Raw genomic sequence first — 24,057 nt, 5'->3', positions numbered from 1 at the left:
TCCTAGTAATAGAAAATCCTTGACATGTCTTAACAAATTATAGTCTCCATAATCATAAATTATGTTAAATTAGGGAAGCCAGAAATACATTTAAATAACTGAATCATTGTTAGTAATGAGAATGCCAGAATAAGAGGCAAAGCGCAAAAGCATATTCCAGACTGTTCCACCAACTGCTTCTGACAAGATAAGCAAGTTGTTTTACCTCACTGAATCATGCTTTCCATTTCCCTAAAATGGAAAGTTTTAACTAGATTATCACTAAGAAGCATTTTATCTTTATAATTCTATAATTCCAATTCTACAATTATAAGACAGTTGTTTCAAAAACCATGAATGTGTCTCTTTTCTTCTTCCTCTCAACTTTTTCTGGTTCTGATGATACTATGATTTCCTGTGTAAAGGAAGAAATATTGCTTCTTCAAAGCTAAAAGTAGCATATTAGATTTTACTAAGCATATCCAAACCAGGGAAGACATCATATCAGGCATATATAATTAAATGACCAATTCAAATAAGAAATGATATTTTAACTGGTATCTGTACTACTGGTCCGTAGAACTAGGAACATAGGAGGGAACTCTATAAAGGTTAGGAACCTTCCCTTGGCACATTTTAGACACATTTAAAGAGCAAAATTCAGCTCGGCTAGACTGAATTTAAGCAATATTCAATAACTGAATTAAAAACAAAAGACCATCAGTATGCTGCACAGAATGGACATAAAAAGTTCTGAATCAAACTTTTTCCCTAGTTCTAGCGAGTTAGCCTAAAAAACTTAAGACATCTAAACCTTATAATAAAGGACTATTGTGAAGCATTACCAGTCCACAATTTACAGGCTATAACATACTAAAATCTTAGCTACGTGAAGAGAATAAGCCTTATACATATAAGAAAGCCTGGCATTTCGTGTATAAAAATGAAAACGGAGAGTAATGAAGCATATTTGAAAAAAGGCCACTGGGAGAAATGTAGAGCAAAGCAAAACCAGGAAGAAACAGATAACACATGTTAAGACATTTTTGGAACCGATAATGCTAATCTGAATAAATACACATATACAAAGAGGCTACATCATTTTCTTTCTACATTCTCTAAGTAGTGCTGCCAAATATGGAAGGATTGGAGCCATTTCTGGGGAACTGCTGACTCAGGAGCATGAGTCAGAAAGTAAACCCTCAGCACAGAGAAAGTACTAAAAAAAAAAAAAAAAATTGTTGAGAGCTCATACACAGACATTCAGTTCATAAGGTCCAAACCTTCTCTAGTCATCAAAGGGCCATGCACTCCTCCTTTTCCAAACTTAGCCCCTCATATTATATGTATTTAGAAGAAAGTTGTCCTTCCGAGAAACCAAATTACACCTATTTCTAAATGTTGAGGTGGGGCAGCCCGGGTGGCTCAGCCCAGGGCCTGATCCTAGAGACCCGGGATTGAGTCCCGCGTCGGGCTCCCTGCATGGAGCCTGCTTCTCCCTCTGCCTGTCTCTGCCTCTCCCTTTCTCTCTGTATCCCTCATGAATAAATAAATAAAATCTTTAAAAAAATAATAAATAAATAAAAAATAAATAATGTTGAGGTGTAGCACAGAGTTGGTACTGCATGTGACTATGATGGCTCTAAAAACTAATGGCAGGACATTTTCCATCTTAAATGACAAGAAGTCTAAAATAAAAATAAAATTAAAATAAAATAAAGGGCTTAAATTATATTAAAAATTAATTTAGAGACATACAAAAAATTGTTTGACAGTAATTTAAGGGAGACTAAGATGCTCTTTCTCCAAAAGCCTTTAAGATCTAATTATCTCTCTAAAATGGCCTACACGTCACTTCTCTGAACTAGGCAGCAGGAATGGATCTGAGCTATTCGCAGGCTTATGAGTATATTTTTGGCACAGGAGGTTCAGCAAGTACACCCCATACATAATCAACACAATTAAGGTCATTCTCCAAGGGTAAGTCTTCCTTGAAAAACAAAAACATTATCTTCCTCCTTTCTCCTCTGCCCCATGACAGGCCCTTCTCAATTTTGTGATGGCACTCTGTTACCATCATTAATAAATATTAAAATACCATAGTTTATACAATAACTTTATATTATTTATAATCCCATTCAACATTTATGTTGAAGAGCAGCAACGACTTTCTACTTGAACATCAATTCTAAGCTCTCCTGAGCTGAATGGGCCAATGACCTTAGCTCTTTTTCAGACATGGCCCAAGCATAGGAATCACAAAGGAGTAACTAATCAAAACGCAGCAATGTCAAGTTGGGCCTACGATCCTGATCTGTCAAAATAAACTCAGTCTATCTGAGTCTCAAATCTTACTCACTTACTATATCACTTTTTATTAAAAAACAGATTTACATTTTTATCTAATCTCTGTAGTCTCTACAAAATTTATCCCAGAAAACTCTCAAATAGCTTAGCTTTAATGACTAAGAGCCAGTGTTAGTCAGAGTAAAAATTTGTGAAATTATTCTTTTTAACTTTACAGTAAGCATAATGATAGTCTCCTATGAAACAATAAATAACCATAGACAGTGTTCTGGTCTAATGTATGAGTTGCAGTTTCAGTGATCAGAATTCTCTCCATCAGTGAGTGGCACTAACATCCTTACTTGGCATTTATATTACATTTTCACACAATGTTCTACAATAACTATCACATTTTGTTCTTGCTTATGATGATGAACAGCAATGCATTTTAATTCATACTCATGATTTTCACTGTTTTTCTATCCATATTAATTTGCATTTAGCTACATTGATCAGCACAGTATGAACTGACACAGAGCTTCATCTCTGAAGATTTCAGAAATTTCAAGAGCTATGTTCTCTTTCATTTTTACAACATATCAGTGTGATAGATCAGGCCAAGATGTTGCAGTTGAGTAGTTAATTCAATAGATATACATGGCTTTCCTAGTTGCAGGATTGAGGCATTCTCAAACTGTAATATTCTTAATAAGAATCACCCAGTGCTTATTAAAAATGCAAATTTCCTGAGCCACAAACACCAAACATTTTAACACTGTAAATCTAGGTAAAAACCCAGATGTCCATATTTTAAGAACTATACCATGGAATTTCAACACACGTAGTCCCCAAACTTCACACTGAAAAATATCTTAGAATGTGTTAGTTAACGTCTAAACTGTGAAGTTACTGGTCTTTGGACTATGTCACATCTTATCCCAGAATTGCTTTACCCAATTACAATTACCTCATGCATGTATTTAACAATTAGTTATAGATAAAGTTTCCTGGCTTATTTTATTCATATAAGCCATAGGTCAGATTGTGACAAATTTGGTCTTACCTTCCCCAATCCACCTCACCCACTGTAACTAACTGACCCAGACCAACCTCCTGCATGGCAAATGAGAAACTTCTATCCTAAGATGCTAGAATTCTACTAATTAAATATCCTATAAAATATGCAGTGAAAATAATCAAGAAAATAACATATGTGAAAATAGTCTTTTTAAGTTTTTGGGGACTCCAGTGCTGACAAAGGTGAAGTAAGGAAAATGGTGGAATGATTCAATCATGAGTCTGAAGAGACCCAGTGCACTACTAATAAAGTAAATTTCTCAATTGAATTAAAGCAGGCATTTAGGAAGGCTTAGCTAAACATTCCTGACTACTAAGCAGGATGACCAAACATCCCGTTTTGTCCAGGACTCCTGATTTTAGCACTGAAAGCCCCAAGCCTCAGAAAGCTTTTAGCCATCCTAATTGGCCACTCTACTCATACTTCAATATTTAGGCATGAAATTCATAAAGTACATTAAAAATCCCTATAGTGGTCTATCAAAAGAAAATTCTGATTAAGTAGGATTTTACTTAGGAATTGCTCATAAAAATTGAGGCCTTAAATTAAAAAAGAAATCATGGCACCCTAAGATCTGAGTTTTATTTTGATAGAACAAAATATTGAAAAGGAGTCTCTAAAAAAAGGAAAAAAAAAAAGTCACAATTAAGAAACAATAAGTACTGGGACGCCTGGGTGGCTCAGCAGTTGAGCTCCTGCCTTCGGATCAGGGCGTGATCCCGGGATCTGGGATCGAGTCCTATTGGGATCCCTGCATGGAGCCTGCTTCTCCCTCTGCCTGTGTCTCTGCCTCTCTCTCGCTCTCTCTCTCTCTTTATCTCTATCTCTGTCTCTCATGAATAAATAAATAAAACCTTTTAAAGAAAAAAGAAACAATAAGTACTTAACAAATATGTAATCATAGAAGTTACTAAGAAAAATGTCCTTTGATATTTCCAATATATACAGATCCAAATGTCATGGACTTTTAGCTGATAAGGTAGAAAGTCTTCTGGAACACAAAAAAATTACTTTCAAAGGTAAAAGCAATCTGGGCAGGAACAAGAAAATCAAAGAGTTAGACAGGTCGCCTGTGATTTAGGTCCTGGCTACAAGAGTTATGAGCTCAATGCTAACAATTTAGAATCTGCAATGAAGAAGGATTAATAAAATTTCCAATGGTCAGAAGAGAGCTGCCTCATTTACAGTTATGACTAGAGAGGTTCTTGACTACTATTTTCTGATGAATCATTTAGGAGTAATGATTAATTACAATTAATAAAGTTAAATAGTATAAGATTAATTACAATTAATAAAGTTAGTGTAAGGGAAACTGAGGCACATCTCAATTACTCAGTGTTGAACTTCTGCTCTGTGACTTACTCATTAGAAAATTTCAAACTGTTTTTCACTAGTGAAGAGAAGAGTCAATGTCTTATTTGTGCTGTTTTTCTTTTTCTATGTCTATCATTTTGTTTCTTTGGGTGCCTCAGCTTCTAAGTAGCCTGCACAACTTCAGTGGGAAGGATCCTGGGGCCCTTGTTCCCATTGCTGTTTAATCACAACTAACAGCTTTGGAACCAGAGGCCTTTTTCATTAGTTTCAACAGTCACATAGTTGCCTGAGCCAGACAATCTCACACAGGACCCAATTACCTCTGGTCTGGCCTACTGTAGCAGCCTAATAACTCGTCTGTCTCCGTTCTCAGTTCCATTCAATCCATCCTCCACCTGCAACCAGAGGGACCTTTCAATCATGCAAATATAATCATGGTATTTTACTGCTTAAAATCTTTCAAGGGATTCAGTGCCTGCAGAATTAGGTCCAAACTATGACTCACTGATAGGCTCATCTCCAGCCAGTTCCCCTCCACCTGTTCTATACCCTTACCATACCAAATTACTTGACTCAACAAAATGAAGTGTCACTTCCTGTCCCTCTGGCCAGAATGCCCGGCTCTCTTTACCCTCCTGATGACCTTCTGCTTCCCCTTCCTGTCTCAACTCATGCCACATCCTCTAGAGAGGGCCTTCTCAGACCTTTTTAGGAACAAATCCATCAGTGGTCACTGTTCTAGTCCCCTACATACATGCTTCACACACTCTGTTTGAGCACATTTGTTAATACTCAATGTCACTCAACTTCTTTCTCCCTGTGGATATGAGCTTCTTCATTAATCATTTCTGTAGTACACTTAATATAGATAATCAACAAATATGTATTAACTGATTTCCTTTTGGGACTTCGAAAGCAGCTTTTAAAAAGAGAGGAGCTCTATTAAAATCAGTTAAAAATAACAAACAGATCAGAAGTGTTTCCTGGAACCTATGAAATACCACATAAAAATATCTATTTAAAAAAGTCTTCTATCAGTCTTAAAAGCTTACAGTTTATCTGGGGATATATTAAAGCACATAAGTGATAACTGTGAAAAACTCTATATATATATATACACACACACACACACGCACATAAAGAGAATTTTTTTTAAAGATTTTGTTTATTTATTTAAAGATTGTATTTATGTATTCAGGAGAGACGAGGGCAGGGCATGGGGGGGTCGCGGCAGAGACACAAGCAGGCTCCATGCAGGGAGCCCCATGCGAGACACGATCCCGGGACTCTAGGATCACGCCCTGGGCCAAAGGCAGGCGCTAAAGTGAGGAGCCACCAAGGGATCCGCCCAGAATTTTTTATAGTAGTAGACAGGCTACTGTATACTGGGGACATGGATGTTCATAATAATGTGTTAGTTATGCCAGCAACTTCTACATAAAAAGAAATGCAGACAAACGAGCGATATTAACGGAGAATTCATGAAATAAAACTGATAGCCCATAGGTACAATAATTTCAATCTCACTAGTAATCAAAAAGAATAATGTCAGATTGGCAAAAAAAATATAATATCCATTGTTGGCAAGGTTATGAGGAAATGGGTGCCTTCATATACAGTTGTAACTTGTTACCAACTTTCTGTAGAGCAATCTTAACATACGCATTAAAAACTAACAGATTTATATGCCTCTTTCTCCAAGAATTCCATCTCTAGGAATTTATAGAAAGTTGATGGTAAATAAATTAAAACTACGGACTACAAAATATTTACATTATTAAAAGGAAATGCCTAAAAATCCCAGACTATGAGACACCATAAATTAGCATACGATAAAGGCATTAAAACTAATGGTATAGTATTATAATTTGATGTGAAAGGTGCTGATGTTATACAATAAAGTTATAAAACAGTGCATGTAGCAAACTAACAGTTTATCTGAATGCAGACACCCAAAAGGTTAATGACCAATATGGTAAGAGCATAGTGGTTGAAATCAAGAGTAGTTTATATTTTGCATATTTGTGTTTTTATTTGTTCTATAATGAGCATGTATTTAATGGCCCTTTCATAGTAAATACAGCTTCTTAAAGAGAATTATTAAAGAAAATATAGACTAAAGAAAAAACACATACAAGCAAGACAATAAATATGGCAGTGAAAATGGTATTATTGCAGACATGGGAGTCAGGGTGAGCATCAGTGTATGGACATTACAGCAAAGAAGAGCAGCCTAATTTTCTCAGGAAGAAATATGTGCATTTTGATACAGCAGTCGTTAGGGATTTTTGAGCACAGATATATCATGGAAGTCATGTTGCAAGCAAATTTACTGGGCAATAATAGCGTGTAACCTGCATGTAAGAAGAGATCCTGAATCCACTCCTTAGACAGCTACTGTGAGGTAGAAGTATTATTAGATGGGCTTAAAGAAGAATTGAAAGACATCAGTAAGAGAGAGGGGGCAACCAAGTACCTTCCCCTTGGAGGCTTTACTAATCCCCATACCTGGAACGCCCCTCCGTTCAGCTCCACTTATATTACGGTGTCTGGTCTCAGCTGTCACCATCTCACTGCAGCCCACCCTGATTTCCCTATGCTCCCAATCCCTCTTGCCTTGCTTTATTTTTCCCACAGCACTGATCACTTTCATCATTTCAGATGAAACCCTTCATTTTGTTTTCTGTTTCCTACATAAGAATAAACGTCCCCATAAGGGCCAGAATTTTGTTTAATTGGAACATGTCCCCTAGGATCAAAATAGTGCTCAGCCTATAATAGTTCTTCAACAGGAATTTGTGGAATGAACACTGGATGTAAAAAGGGGAAAAGGTGAAGAGTCTGAGGTAAAACTGCAAACACTAATAGCTACACACCTTCCAAATGAGGATATAATTTGAATGTAAGATGATGGCTTGGTATCTGGACCAGCTGACTGAGTTCAAGTGGTGGCACCCAGGTAAGGGCAGTGTCCGGAAATTAACCCCACGCACAAGAGCGAAGCTGGTGAGAGGCTTCCTAGCTGAAGAGAAGAGGAACGGTGGACCTGTATTCTATGAATCTGTTTTTTAGAAAAAGAGCAATAAAAGGTGAGTGTCTAGATTTGAAAAGAAAGAAGGCAAGACAGGGCTTTACATTTACAAGAAAGAGGAGGAGGCAGTGATGCAGGACATAAGGAACAAACGGAAAGTAGAAGTCTCCGAATTCGGGGGAGAACCCTGAGTATGAAGGGGCAGATAATGGGTTTTGTATTTTTTCAAAGACCTCGAAATGTCTGAGAGCAAATACAGTCAACGGGATTTTAGGCATCAGGTGTGTTAAGTATAGGAGCTTGAGTCACGGGTGGTAGGAAACAGAACTAGCTGTAAAGGAGATGGTTTTGGAGAAGAATAAGGACACTTTCCCCCATAGACACCCAGAAAGAGAAGATAATTATGAGAAAAAGATAAGGAGAGTAAAAAAATGTATAAAAATTGAAGTGTCACATTCTTTTTGATAGAATAGGTGGAGATGATATGCCAAGGAAAGGATAGGACAGCTGGGACTGGGGACATGGAAAGAGAGAAAAGGTCTAAAATAGATCCCACGGGGAGAGAGCCTGGGAGTACAGAAAGACAATTAAAAAGACTGCCAAATAGCAGCAGAGAGCAGATTGAAGTTTGAAAGCATCCAGTTCTAATGAGCCAAATCTGCAATGCTGTTTGCCTCTAGCAGCGCGCTCTCTCCTGGGAAAAGAAGCAAAGGGAGCAAGAGTCAGAGGTAACACGGGTTTAGGAGTTTGCCGGACCAGTAAAGAAGCAAAGGTTATTAACGAAGAGGCAAATCTTGGGCTCCCTGTTGGGAGTGAAAACCCAAAATCATCTGAAGCAAGGAAGGCAACAATACCTGGGTCTAATCACTGAGGAGTATTTCCAAGGAAGTAGGGAAAGTAATGATTGCTGAGCTCTGAGCTGAAAGCTAAAACTTTCAAGGAAATTAGAAAGCTTCTCATGTCTCACCACCACCACCACCATCACTCCTGCTGAGACTACAGGAGTAGGAAGAAGCAAAAACTAAAAGAGACCAGAAGATTCGTAAGCAACTCCTGTGTGTGTGTGTGTGTGTGTGTGTGTGTGTGTGTGTGTGTGTGTGTTGGGGAAGGGGGGATGGATATGACCACAAATACAAAAAGAAGTGGTAACTGTCTAAGGTTTTATGCATTTCTAAGACAGTAGGGCCATTTGTTTTAAAATAAACCACAAGGCAACCCACTAGGGGAAAAAAGTATATTTTGTTTGTTATAGATAATTTGAGATTTTTACCATAAAAATACAGGCTTTGCTTTCTAATCAAATTCCAACACTTCCCATTGGTACATGACAGGCAGAGACGGCCCGTTCACCTCTCTGACCTTTCACTCAGCTCTCCACATTGTTTGCTCTGCTCCAACCACCTCTGCCTTCTTTTAGTTTCTGGAACAAATCAAGCAGACTCCCAATTTAGGACCCTTGCCCACCATGCTGTTCGCCCAGACAGGCCCAGGAGGGCCTTCTTGACAGTCAGGTCCCTGCTGAGTGTGGCACCTCAGAGAGAACTCCTCTGTCAGCCCACAGAGCTCCGAGATACTCTCTTTATTTCATCAACTGGTCTTGTAGTGGGTTTTATTACTGACACGTTTTATCTGATAACACCTTGCTTATTTATTTTTCTTGTTTTGCCATGTGCCTTCTCCGCTTAGAATATGGCCTCCATGAGGAAGGGACTCTGGCTGCCTTGGTCACCACCACACCATCGACATTCCAAAGAACTACCAAGCACACAGCATACATTCAATTATTTGTTTAATGACTGACTGAATGAAAACAACTTAGTATTTTAATGTTAAACACAATGGAAAGTTACACTGTGTACATGTTTACTCACAAAACTGCGTACCAAAAAACCAAGAAGTAAAAATGGCATTACTGCTTTTTCAAAACATCCCAAAATATCACACCTGTCTTATCATAAGCAATGAATATTATAAGAAAAAAAAAACTGGGTTGTGAATGCAAGGATAAAGGAGGAAACATCCCTGAAGATGAGCCTAAATATATCTCAGTAAAGATATAAATGATCAAATGGACATAACAATGTCTCTGTTATTTTTGCCAGGCTCAGAGAGGTCTGGAAATATAGACAGATTTTACAGAATTTGAACAGTGTGGGATTTAATTAGTTAGGGCACATATGCAGATAAAATGTCATATAAGTTTCCCTGAAAATAATTCTGTAAATTATGAGTAATGTCTCTGCTGTTTGTCTTTCTATATTAGATCTAGCAACAGGCTTAATTAAGAGGTTAAGAAGAAGGTGATTTTAATCTCTTCTCCATAAACAGCAATCTCAAAATAAGAAATTCAGGCTCCAGTCAAGTTTTCATACTTTCTATGGAAAGTATTTTCTGCTGGTTCATGGTTACCAAAAAGAAAAAAAAATAGGGAGTAGGAAATGTTAAAATCTGGAGTCTTAATGAACAATTCTATATACAAAACTCTGAATGACCCTATGTAAGACAGTATTTATGAACCCAAATCCTCTGGCATCTGATAAAGATGTATCAGCTAAGTCCATTACACAGGTATATTTTCAAAACAACTCTCTTCAGTATTCTCTTAAGATGCCCATGTAGAAGCCAAAAATCAAACAGTTAATGAATAAGGAAACTTCAGACAAATCCAAATTGAAAGACTTTCTACACAATACCTGTCCTATACACTCCTCAAGTGCATCAAGGTCAAGAACACAAAGTAAGGTTGAAGACTATTCTGTCTAGAGACGGAATAAAAATAAATAAATAAAAAACAAGTAAACAAGTGAAGGGCATAATCCTTCAACTGATGTTGAATAGGGCTGGTGGGGGTGGCGGTGGAGGGTGGCTATGATGGAAACTACTAGGACAACAGATGAAATTTGAACATTGTGAGCTAAATGGTAGTATTCCATCATAGTTAAATTTCCTAATTTTTTTCTTAATTGCACTATGATTTTATAGAAAAACTTTCTCATTCTTAAGTAACACAAACTAGGGATAAATAGGAAAAATGAATGGATGAATGGATGGATGATACATGAGATCAATCAATTGACTGACTGCCCTAGTGAAAAATTTTGAAAACTGTCAAGTGAAACAGAAACCTCACTGATGTTAGTGTTCAGAATAACAATAAGTAATTAGTAAACAGCTGTGTCAAAGACAAAACCATATGCAATAAGAAATAAATCAATAAAAATTGCAACATCTCCTATGTAAGCCCTAACAACATATTAAGTCAATAAACAACATGAATAAAAATTTAAGTTGAAGTATAAAGACTTATTGAACTAAAAGCTCTTGTAATTGGTTTCATTATTAATAGATGTTATATTAGAAATATGCTATGACATCATGTCAATTTTAAGTCAAAAAAATAATTGGAAATAATATTTTAACCATAAAGTAGTCCACAGAAATCAAATTCCAGATATAGGTTGATGCTTTAAATCTTTAGTCACTATCCTTAAAAATCTTAATTTTTAAACTGAAGCACTAATGAAAAAATGATACAACAAGCAGCTTTGAGGTAGTTATTATATCATTCTTACTTTACAGAGAAGGAAAAGAAGCTTATAGAGATTAAGCATCTTGCCCAAAACTGAAACAGTGGTATGTGATAGATGTACAAAGATTACAAGGGCTTACCGTCTCCTACTCCTGGGACAAAACTCTATACCATGGTGGGAGATTTTTCTATCTATTTATTTATTTTTAGATTTTTCATTATGTAATATCTCCCACCTTCATATAAAGTTTGAACACATCCATGTTACCGCCAATGTTACTTTCAAAATTGCTATAGTTTATACATAATAATTAGCATTTTAGGATTGAAACGATATTGATAGAAAAAAAATGAGAACTAAAATATCTTTCCTTTACTTGCACAAAATGCAAGACACACATATATATGTATACATGCATTTGTTATATGTGTGTGTGCGCGCACGCATGTGCACGAGAGTATAGATGTACTGATACTACATCAGTCTCAATGATCTAGCAGGTTCCTAACCAAATGGGCAATACTCAGACTCCAAATAATATACTCTGATTTATTGTTTCTTTCCTTTGCAACCTTGCTCTCCCCACAGCGTTAGCAAATTGTGAATGTTTGGAACACACCAATGTTATAGTGCATCTTAAGGAATAACATACAGCACATAGCTATACCAAAGCAGGAAAAGAAGAAAAATCTCTTTTGAAAAATTTTTTGGTCAAGGTTCAGCTGAGGAAATCTACTGACCCACTTTGAAATTAAAATGCTGCTTTAGCACAGACACACACAGGGGATTTTCCACTGAGGTTGCCCATAGCAGCATATCAAAGCTTTACCAATGACACCCCAAATCACCATCCCCAAGGCAAGAATATGCATCCTGAGTTTAGGCAGCTCACTAATTACCCTGAACTTATTTTAACCTTAAATCTTTAAAGAAAAATTATGATTATAGGAAATCCAAGTTTGCAATTAAACTAGAATATCATAATCACTTCTAGGAGTCATCTCAGTTTCTTTTTTTTTTTTTTTTTTTTTTTTTTTTTTTTGCCGTATTCCTGAGTTAACATTATATATGCAATCATCACAACAGTAATCTTCATTTTCAAAGTGGTGTCAACTTAATGTCACAAAGCAATAAGAGAGAAGTCATTACTTTCATTATTATGAACTGAGACATTTCGACCAATTCATGACAGATACTGTGCATGTAACATAATGCTATTATAGAATAAAGAAACTTGATGACATAGCTATGGTTTTACTCACCAGTTGTTTCCACAATGCCTTCTAGGATGACGACAATCTCGAACTGTTCAGTTTGCATGCTTCGCTGGGATAGGTCATAAAAGGGGCTTTTGGCATCGATCACGTGGCAAATTGTGAGGGGGGAAACAAGAAAAAGTTGATCTGCCCCTGTACTAAAACCTACATCCAGTTCAAGCTGGTCAAGGGGAAGGAACTCACCCTCAGGTGTCTGCCGAGACTAGACAAGCACACAGAAAAAGAGAAGAAATCACCACTTGTACTGAAATTTTCAAGGCAGCCCAACAGTAATTTACATCATTGCCAACATTCTGCACTATCAATCATCTGCAACAAAATCCAAACAAATCATTATGCAGCTATGTTCTAGCAAACGGGCCGAAATCCCACATAGCTCATGGGGAACATACATGCATTATTTATAATATACGGCTTACTATAATTATCCTTCCCTAACTCATGAGCTTTGGAGAAATGCCTGGTCCAACAATGGCTGTTAGCACAAACTGTGGAACTGAGTGTACATGTGCTACCGCTTGACATAAATCACTTCAGGATAGCTCACTGCGTGCCAGATTTGTTTTCCTCACAAAGCAAATAATAAGTAGGCAATTCTTAGGGAGTTTGTTAGAGCTGAAAAAGGTCGATCATAATTTCAGAAAAGATTTATTGCGTCGTTACAAAGCAAACCAATGATTTTTCTAGGACTTTTGAAAGGTAACAGATATAGACTTTAGTATAAACGTGAAGATGCTATCATGTTATGTTATGTACACAACAGCTCACCTGATGCAAAGAAAGGCATATGCTGTTAGCTGATGGCTTTCAAACTCTAATAATAAACCGCATTAAAGTCGTTTAGCTATTTATTTTATGAATTTTAAAATAGTGTAAAAATTGTGCTAAACTCAAGTTTTTTAATAGAAATGCAATTAAAAATCTACACTGGGTAAACTTGCAGCTTACTACAACTTTCACAAGGTAGTGGTATTCGGTCTCTATATAAATCATTATGAAACTTAAATTGCTTACGTGCTAAAGCTCTGAAAGACTACCTTAAAATGACTATGAACAATCAGCAAACCATGAAAGTTACCTTCTTTCTTTTCTATTCATTCTTACTTTATTTTCCACATCTGTTCCTTACAAGGATCATATATAAGCAAATATTTGTTTGATTTAAATTATGATACTGATAAAATAAGGGTTAAATAGTTGCATACAGAAAATTCTGTCGGAGTGGGAGCTTGCTGATGGTCCAGTGGGGCTTGGAGGGATCCAATATATTTAACAGACTCTGCAAAGCTCATGTAACAAACGAAACAGAATCTGTAACCCTGGTCTGTCCAGTGAAGTGGTATTTTAAAGATAAAATCCTTACTCTCTGGTAGGGTAAGGGTTCCAAGAAATACCTTGGCATTTTAAGTGGAGTAAATGAGTCTGCAAACACTGAGAAATATGGTTTAGTAAACTGTCTTCTGACAAAACTGAACCAAATTAGTGGGAGACCGTGGTCTCCACAGCAGAATCAGGCAGGGAAGCTACTTTGTAATTAGTGATCCTCCAGAACTTTATTTGTGCAGAAAAAACCCAATGAAAATGTTGAGACTATTTTTCTTCTACGCCTTGTGAGTACTTGACTAAGGAAGAGTAAAAAGAAAAAGAGGAAGAGAAGGAGAAGGGGAGAGGAAGGAGGGGGGAGGAGGAGGAAGAAACAATGATCAGTGACAAGAAAAAAAAAAATCCATGGAAAAACCTGATGGTCCAAAAATAAAAACAGCAGCTCTAACAACCAATGCTGGAGAAGCTAGACACTTCAAAGCCAGTAGAAGTTACCTATCTCTCTAACTTATCCTCAAATTGATAAAATATGGATGAGATCGGCATCCCTCCAACTAGAGAGCTGTATAAGAAATATTGATTAATGCTACAAAATAAAAGCCAAAACAAATAAAAACAAAAACCTGGTGTCATTGTTCTCTCATCTAGTAAGAAACAGGTGCTATATAAACACAAGGTGGTATTCTGGTATTTATAATTAGTGAACAGAATTTGGGTCATTTCACTAATTAAGCTCTGCTTTTTCTAAATGTTCATTAAAATAATTCCTTAAAAACTCAATTTCCTATTTATTTTAAAATAATTCTCCCCCCAAAAGATCTATTTTTTTCTGATTTTTATATATACACATCAAAACTAAAGTTAATCTTCCTTTTTTTAAACATTTGCTGTTTATACCTCTGCCTCATTCTAAAAGGCTGTAATCTGTTAACTTTTATATTTCCTGATCATCCAACACGCCATGAAGAGAAGTGGCCTAGAAACAAGCTATCAAGAGAATGCCAACCTAGAAAAAGAAATGTCTCATTTTTAGCAAAGCAGTTAATTCACATAAAGGTAATCTAGACTCAAACATATATGAATCTGTTCCGTTCACTACGGAGCTCCACAATTTTGTCTTCTGGGTCTTCTTCCTTCATGCGAGGCCAACCAATATTTCAATTAGCAATATGCTCACCTCCCTGATTTGTGTTTGTTTCTCTGACCCTGTAATAGACTGGGAAGCCTATTCATCACTGTGGTGAACACAAAGCTTTTCTATTTCGAGGAGTGAAGAGTATGGTTTTCGTGTGGCAGGTGCTTGGAGTACTGGGATTGTTTGAGGTCGGAGCTCCTGGCTAGAGCAAGGTCATCTATCAGTGCTCAGCCCAATACTTAAAACGGTCCCCAAACCTACATATGCTCACCAAATACATTTTCAGAAGCATACACATTTTACTACAGGCTTACAAGGAATTCTAATCTAGGCTTTTCTAATTCTGTTCCGATTCGAGATTCTTCTGGAGCATAGGGCGGAAAGAAACCCTACGTTAGTTTCAAGTCTCTCGACTTGTGTAAGTGGAGCGAGAGAACTTTTGTTCCAGGAACTGTGACACACACACGTAAATGAAAAGGAAGGACAGAAAGGAAGGAGCTATATATGTGCCGTCACAAAGTTAAAGTACGATCTCTATCTCAAGCGTGTGATAAAGCAATAGCACTGATACTGTCAGTTTCTAGTTTTCTTATTCAGCTATCAATTGCCATATTTCATCCAGGAATTTTGATAACAAGCAAAAAAACTGTAGACAAAAATCAAGCTAACCTTTCCTTATTATGTCACCTTAAGAATTATGACATAAGAAGAAATCCTTCACTGACAGAGCAGTGTGCTGATAGTCCACACTATCTCCTTTAGCTCCATAAGCCTCCTAATCCCAAAGGGAATTAGGGAATGCAAAAATCATGACCATTTCCTAGATAAAAATGCATAAACAGATATGGTCAAGATCCATAATAATTCAAAATAATTGCCATAGATTAGATTGATGCTAGTAAATTATTAACATTTCTGAAAATCTGATAACTAAGGCTGGCTTAATTTGATGAAATAACCATTTAGGATCATAGAATGACTGAATGAATAAGAAAGTAAGAAGGAGGTACAAAAACAAAAGAGTCCGTGGAAAATTGGTAATTCTTAAAAATTTAGAAAACAATCCTAAAACACTAGGACCTGAGAATGATCCCCATACGATCTTTATTTTCAATTGTATGGAATTTGGGGAAAGAAATAAGGACCTTTCTGCCATTTTAAAGCTTTTCTGGTTGATAGCATTATAGCAATTTCTGGGAAATAAGAAAAAAATCAAAGAAATCTAAGGCTCGTAGTTTATTTAAAGTTACTGTGTAAAAAATTAGAAGTAGAACATCGATATTTGAAATGGTTTTGTAGAATTTAGGATGTGGCAATAATTTCTAAATTATTCTTCATTATAAAAATACTGCTATTTAAAAGTAGTATTTTGTTTATATACATTTTAATGACATGTAAATGTGTATATGTGTAAAACTTGGGACTTATGCCTCATCTTAGAGTCACATGTACTGATTTCAAACAAGCAGCTAATATCAAATGACTCTGAACTTCCTTAAAGTCTAAAAGAGGCCTACCAGATAATCAATTACAAATTCTGACTAAAGGTGGAAAAAGATTCAAAAGTCACAGATGCCTGGAAGGGACTATCAATGTCATGGACTTTATAGACAAATAGCTTTCATATTACAGATGAAAGACTACGGACTACATGTCCAAAGACACACACACACACACACACACACACACACACCCCTCTGGGATGCACATTCAGAATGGCTCTGGCATCAGCAGATCCTCACTTGGCCACCCTCCTCCTGTGAGATTTGCAACCAGTTGTCCACATTCATTCAACAGGAACACACTCCACCAATACAATCAATCTCTGCGCAGCCTTTCTCCCATCTCTCTAACCCATAACAGCGTTCTAATTATAACCATTGTGCTCTTTCCTAGCTCGGAGGGAGGCTAGGGGAATTCTGAAAAGAACATTTAATTACTACCATCTGATTCATGAGATGTTCCTCCATCATATTCTAAGCCTTGTCCTATACCCCCACCACCTCCCAGAAGTGTCCAATGGAAAAGGGTGCTGAGGGCCAGAGGAAAGGACAGGAAAAGACAGGAAAGGAAACTAAGAAGAGAGGGCAAGCCCTTCTTGCCTACCAACTCCCATCACTTTACATTTATCTGTGATTTCATTTCTCCTCTTTAAATGTGCAGTATGTGAGAGACTGTGTGTGTGTGTGTGTGTGTGTGCGTGTGTGTGTTGAATATATGCTGAAGTCACAAAGAAAATCACAAATGAAATGAGGCTGGAATGCTATCTGCAAGCTAAAATTAGGAAATAAGTCGAAAGCAGGTACTAGAATGAGCAAAAATGCCCTGTGGCTTGAAGCTGTTCTGGCAATGGTTTTGGGACTCAGACCAAAATTCAAGTCAGGTATTGCAAAGAATGAACCCAAAATTTTATGTGGGCTGTCTATAATTAAATTGTACATTTCCTTTGACTCCATGAGCTTGAAATTCCGTCAATACTCAGATAAAATATGACCAACATCAAGTCTAAAATAAAAAAATGTAATGCTAAGATAATCATCCCATAAAAATGTTTGTTTTTTATGAAAAGAAAGTGCCTTATAGAATGGAATGTAGTTTATATTGTACTAAGTTGTGTGAGGCTTTTACACTATTGAAATGAAAGAACAGCTTTATAATTCCCTGAGGGCCTTTTATGGAATTTATAATAACCGTGGACAGGATTTGTAACCCTACGTGCACATTTCCCTCCTACTCACCAAACACCCTCAAATCCATCAAATGCTTTTCCTTATTTCTCTTTATCATTTGTTCTTACCTACTGCTGTTTATTTGTGGGTCTTTATGTCCCTTATTTCTGTTCACACTGTATTCCCTGGAACACAAGCCACCCCATATTTTTCGGGAACCATAACAAACATTTTTAAAAAATATTACTACTGTTTTTTAAAAGAATGAAAATTCTATATTTAAAAAAGTTCTGTACCTATTGGAGAACTGTCCTCGTGTCAAACAAGGCAAAGCTAGACTAAGTAGGAACTGTGCTTTCTCTTTAAAGACATAATGAATCCACCTGAAATAAATCACCAACCGTAACAGGATCTAGCCCTAAGAGTTCTGGGGAACTCGGTCTCAGGCTCCTGAAATATTTTTTTAAATTTATTTTTATTTTGAAAGAGAGAGAGAGAGGGTGCAAACGGGAGGAGAGGCAGGGGGAGGGTAAGAATCTCAAGCAGACTCCATGTTAAACACAAAGCCCAACCTGGGGCTCGATCTCACGATCCTGAGATCATGACCTGAGCTGAAATCGAGAGTCAGATGCTTAACCCACTGAGCCACCTGTGCACTCCTCCTTAAATATTTTTACTGACAGCCTGTATGATACTAAGAACAGGTATGTTTATTATTAGGCATCCACTTGTGGACTTACTTTTAAACGGAAGTAACTAATTATCAAAACTAGTATCAAAACTAAATTGGCCAAGACCAATTGGTGAAAAGAATCAATCCTACAAAATAAAGTAACACAAAATCAAACACCTAACTGCATTTCAGTGCATGGTATGAAGCGATAACAAATAAGTATATGAAAAAAATCAGGAATCATGTGGTCCAGAAATAACTGTGGTTAAAGGATTAATATAAGGTTAGGACACATGAAGGAGATGGAGACTTTATTGGTTTTAAAAATAATAAGTTTGCCTTTTATTGCATCTGCACTTGCTGACATTCATATGGGGAAACCAGATAACATCCAAATTGAGTATCCATATAAATAGAAAATACAAGACATGAATACAAAAAGAATATATATGATACATCAGAAGGTGACTGCACACCAACTGCCTTTCAATAAGTGAAAATTAAGGGCTGCAGAGCTGCACTCCTAGGAAAGAAAATTATTTGCTATGAGTAACAATATGAAGAAGTACAATTATACTTCCATGAAAAAAGTTATCCTTACTTCTATATTTCAAAATCTGGATCCAGCAATAATTGATTTTAAATTTTCTTTATGTAAATATACTTTGTGTGCCTATATAAGTCCATGATGGCCTCTGGATAATAAGCCTGTAAATTCCCGAGCAGTGTATCAAGAAAGATTATTTAAATCTTCCTTAACAAGATGTACATCTAGGGCAGTCAACCATTTGTGTTAGATTTATAGAAAGTCGGACTGAGATTTCCAAATCCTTTAAGCCTACCGCTAAATTACAAGGTCCAGAGTTTGAGCCATTAGCCTCAAGTCTCAGGCATTTTTATTAAAACTTGCAGCTAGATGATACAATAACTTAACATGAACACGCTATTCATTGGTTCCTATATCTAGAATTTTTAAAAAGAAGATAACTAAAACAAGTTAAAAGCCCAAATAAAACCTCAATATGGGGATGAGAAGAGGAAAAGAGAAAGAATACTCATTTTAAAAGCATTTTCTAAGCTATAATTATAATAAAATTACAAATTTCAAAGAATAACTTCCAACTGTATCCTTTAATTTTTACTGAATCTGATTTTTTTTTAATCTCTGAGCAGAAAAAATCTGACCACTTCAGACATAAAGTTGGAAGAACTATATTTGAATATCAAAATTCATTTCAGTATTTGCAGGCTTGAAAGACAGGAAGAGAGTTGAAATAAAATCTGCATTCACACAGGGGTGCGTGATTGGCTCAGGAGGTAGAACATAGGACTCTTGATCTCAGGCTCCTGAGATCAAGCCCCATGCTGGCTGTAGAGATTCCTTAAAAAATAATTATTTTCATATAAGTCAATAACAGAATTAAAAATAAGGAAGTTATAAAAAAAACTTTTATCAAAACTTAGAGAATTCAAGAAATATGCATGAAAATTCATAGTAGCAAGGATAAGAAAACCATATCCACATTCTTACTGTCTTCCCGAGAACAGAAAATACTTTATAATCATTAAGTAAGACTCTTCCATCAATACTGATAGATAAGTTTTTATTCAAAAAATAAGTAAACCATAGGAAAATATAAATGAAATTAAATTAGATAATAGGAAGAACATAGACTATAACTGTTATCATTGGATATTGTTTTTATTGCCATTAAATTCCAAATATTTCTTTATTAAAAATATTTCAACCTTATATTTAAAATGCCAAACAAGGCTTAAAAGAGGAAACTAAATATGGGTAACAATATTTAACAAGAAGACCGGTATCAAAACATTCTACGTATTACTTATTCCATGGAACAGCTAGCTCCTTCTTTCAAAATACAGTTGGCTGTTTTAGGTCACTTCAATCTCAGTCCCTAAGAGAACCTAAGAGTAACTTATTAAAGGTAAATCTCCCCTCTAATTCTGTGAATGTTATTAGTTCCCTAGTACAACAGGACTCCTTTTTAATGAAGTCTAAGGAAATGACAAGAACTATGAGAATTCATTTTAATTACTGTGGCTACAGGAAAACAAGCTGCATGATGAACTGGCTGGCCAAAGAGCTGCCACTGGCCAAGCTCTCATTTCACAGAGAGCAGGACATCATTTCACCATAATTTTGTTTAAATATAAATTGACACCACATGTCAATTTTTTTTTTTACTCCTACCACTGACATCTTCTAACAAATCAAAAGCAAAGAATTTTATCAGTATTATATACATTCTTTTTTTTATATATACATTCTTTTAATTAGAGATTGTTTTATCACCTTGTGTTATATATAGCACCCTGCTCCGAATCTGTCAGCACCATAAATCTCATATTGTTCTTAATCAGGACACTCCTTACGGTATATGTATATGTGGTACATGGCCTTTCCCTAAAAATCATTATCAGTGTCCTGCACCACTGTTGGACTGGATACTCCAGATTCATTGTACCTTTGTAAAGACAAAACAAAACAAAACACACAAACACAAAACTGATATGTACATTAATTCTAATTTTTCCGGCTTTGTTAAACCACAATTCAATAAAGTCTAGGAACATCTAAAAGATGTTGTCTCAAAAGATACTTCTTTTAATTACTGACTTTATATATTTGAAAAACTAGGGAACAGCAATAAACGACCGTTAAGGGCTAATTTTATTTTTCCAATATTCAATCCATGTGGTAAACTATTCTTCAATAAGAATCTCAAAGTGACATGTAAGCGTGAGTTCCCCGACAGGGATGTCTGCACTACATTAATGAGGTGTTCCTGTCTTCCACACAGGCCTACCTTACAGAGAGATTATCTATCTTGATCTATTCATAGAAACAGGCACATACAGCTGACACCCATGCAACAGACACGTCTACAACACAGCTGCCTAGCCTAATCCAAACGACTCAGTTCAATTAATGGTCAAAAACACAATATGCTAAGTTAAATAAGAACTAGTATACAGCACATTGAAATTAATTATGAAGAACATGATTTGAGATTATTTTTTCACAGTTGTTTTAATGAACATGCACATCAAAACTCAGCTGAAAATTTGCCACTAAGCTATACAGAAGTTAGTGGTTTTCACCGTCTATAGTGTACCATGTGGAGTGACGGGACAACTGAGATACAGTAATTCTAACACTTTGTTGAGCGACATGATTGAGGAATGATTAGGGCAAGATCTTATAAATAAATAATGAAAATAACACAGGAGCCAAACTTTTTAAAAGCACTTTTAACTGCAACGTAAGTCAGGGCAGTGTAAAACAATACACTTGCAGAGTGGCACTGAAATTTCGAAGGCAAAAATCTCCAATATTCATCAGCTTTTCATTTTTTTTTTTTTTGATGCTAAATTCTAAATCTGGCTGTCGTTCTCTATGCAATCTCAGATACATTCTTAAGATTTCACTTGAGGTCATCTCTTTCGATTTATGAATGTTTGAAAACTACCTGAGGCAAATGCCTCAAAAAGTCGAATTGGAAAAAAAAAAAAAAAAAAAGTTTGAATTGTAAGAGACACACGAGAGAGGACTGAACTTTTTCTCTCTCATCCCCCGGCTCTGGGCGGGTGAGTGAGCAGCAGCGTGGGCTTCTCCCGTGTGCAGGGCGCCCTTCGGGGCGGCGCCCCCGGCTGCGGGACCCCACCCGTGTGCCGCGCGCTGTGCACCGACACGCGGGGCTAAGAAGCAATTTTCTTAAACGGACGCGGAGAAGCTTCAAGTGAAATCTGTGATCGACAAAGGCTTCATAGAAACTGGCAATTAAAACAAAAAAAAAGAAAGAAACTGGCAATGAAGAATAGAATCAACAAGAGGCTCTAGAGAAAAAGCACTCAAGCTTTCCCAGAATACTTCTCTAGAAAATATTTAGTAAAAGAATAAAAATCTGAACGAACCAGGTGTGTCTCCCACCCCCCTGGCTACTTCTCAGGTCACTGCGCTGGTCCGAACGGCGGCCCTGCAGCTGGGGCTCCGGGGCCTACCCAGGAGATGCACCTGCTAACCCGGGGGGGGGGGGGGGGGGGGGCGGGGTAAGGCAAAGCCCTAAGTGAAAGTTAAGGGACTTCGGCACCTATTTCTTCTGAACAAGAGCCGCCGGGTGTCGGGGGCGCCGCTCAGCCTCGGCGGGGCGGGCAGGCAGGGGCCCAGGGCGAGCGGCGGGGGGGCGGGGAGGCGCGGGGAGGCCCGGGGAGGCCCGGGGACGAGCGCCCCCGGGCTGTGCTCCCGCCACCCTCGCGGCCCTGCGGCTCCCGGCCGCCTCCAGGGGCCCGCGCCGGGGGCGGGGTGCGCAGCGCGCTGCCCGGGCGCCTACCTTGAGCAGCTTGCAGCGGATCTGCGCCGACACCATGTGGCTGTTGCGCAGGTTGCCCACCCGGAACATGAGCGTGAGCTTCCCGTCCCTCATGGAGATGACCGCGTGCTCGCTGAACATCAGGGTCTCGGCGCGCTTCTTGGGCTGGGACATCTTGATGAACATGCAGCCGATGAGGAAGGCGTCCACGATGGAGCCCAGGATGGACTGGAAGAGGAAGAGGATGATGCCCTCGGGGCACTTGTCGGTGATGTAGCGGTAGCCATAGCCGATGGTGGCCTCGGTCTCGATGAAGAAGAGGAAGGCGGACGGGAAGTTGTAGACATTGGCCACGCAGGGCGTGTAGTTGCCGACGTGGGCTTTGTTCAGGTCGCCCCGGGTGTAGGCGATCACCCACCACATGGACGCCATGAAGAGCCAGGCCACGGTGTAGGTGAGGATGAAGATGAAGAGGTTCCAGCGCCACTTGAGGTCCACCAGCGTGGTGAAGAGGTCCGACAGGTAGCGGCTCGTCTCGCTGCCCAGGTTGCCGTGCTGCACATTGCACCGGCCGTTCTTGTCCACGAACCGCTGCCGCTTCTTCTTGGGCACAAGCTGCTGCTGCGGGCCCGGGCCCGGCCCCTGGGGCTGCAAGCCCGCGCCGCTGGACGAGGTGGTCACTACCTGGTAGTCGTCCCCAAATTTCCTGCGGAGCGCAGACATAATACGGAGGGGCGAGCCAGAGTCCGAGCGCGAAGCGGAGGCGCCGGCGGGCGCTGCGCACCGGCCCCGTAAGGCGGCGGGGGCGGGGGCGGCGGCGGCGGCGGCGGGCGGGCGGCGCTGCCTCCGCGCTCAGCCCCGGAGCGCAAGTGTCCTCCCGCGCTCGCCGCACGACGGACGCGGAGCCCAGGAAGCCCGGCGCGGCTGTGGCTCGCGGCGTCCCCGGGCTCGGCCCCCCCGCCCCCCCGGCATCCCGGGCGCCCCCCCTCGCCCCGGCCCTGCCCCCCGCGCGCGGCTCCCGCGGCTCCCGCGCCCGCTCGGGAAGCTAACGGCTCCGCAGGCGAGGCCCCGCGCCTGCCACCTCGCCGGCGCCCAGACCCCGCGCCCCGCGCCCCGCGCCCCGCGCCGCCTCCTGTCCTGGGGCCAAAATCCCGCCCAGAGGCGCGGCGCCGGGCCGGTGCGACACCGCCTCCCCGCCCTCGGCGCCCCGCGCCCCGCGCCCCGCGCCCCGCGCCCCGCGTCGCAGAGTTGCCGGCGCCCCTGGCCCCCCGCCGCTCGCAGGGCCCGGCGCCCGCGGCCGAGGGGCAGGAGGCGGCGCCCCGCCGCGGTGCTCACCCCGCTCTGCCGGCGCCCGGCTCCGCCCCCGGACTCTGCCGGCGCGGGGCTGAGGCTCCGGGGCGCGGGCGCTGCAGGGCTCCAGCCGAGCTG

General features: G+C 39.2%; 1 protein-coding gene across 2 annotated transcripts in view; it reads right to left on the bottom strand.

Annotated features, from left to right (window-relative positions):
* Nucleotides 1-23,567, bottom strand: part of KCNJ3 (potassium inwardly rectifying channel subfamily J member 3) — a 140,249-nt gene extending 116,682 nt beyond the window's left edge. The window contains exons 1-2 of one of the 2 annotated variants that reach the window (XM_025994244.2): nucleotides 22,651-23,567; nucleotides 12,481-12,697 (exon numbers count right to left, since the gene is read on the bottom strand). In XM_025994244.2, coding sequence (XP_025850029.1) covers nucleotides 12,481-12,697; nucleotides 22,651-23,352 — 919 coding nt within the window. In that variant the 5' untranslated portion in view covers nucleotides 23,353-23,567. The remainder of the gene's footprint in view (nucleotides 1-12,480; nucleotides 12,698-22,650) is intronic. The other variant, XM_025994245.2, reaches the window with a different exon arrangement.
* Between the last annotated feature and the right edge of the window lie 490 nt (nucleotides 23,568-24,057).

The sequence above is a fragment of the Vulpes vulpes genome, chromosome 3 (genome assembly GCF_048418805.1).
Source record: "Vulpes vulpes isolate BD-2025 chromosome 3, VulVul3, whole genome shotgun sequence".
In the NCBI taxonomy this organism is placed as follows: Eukaryota; Metazoa; Chordata; class Mammalia; order Carnivora; family Canidae; genus Vulpes; species Vulpes vulpes.
This window is presented reverse-complemented; position numbering and strand designations above follow the sequence as displayed.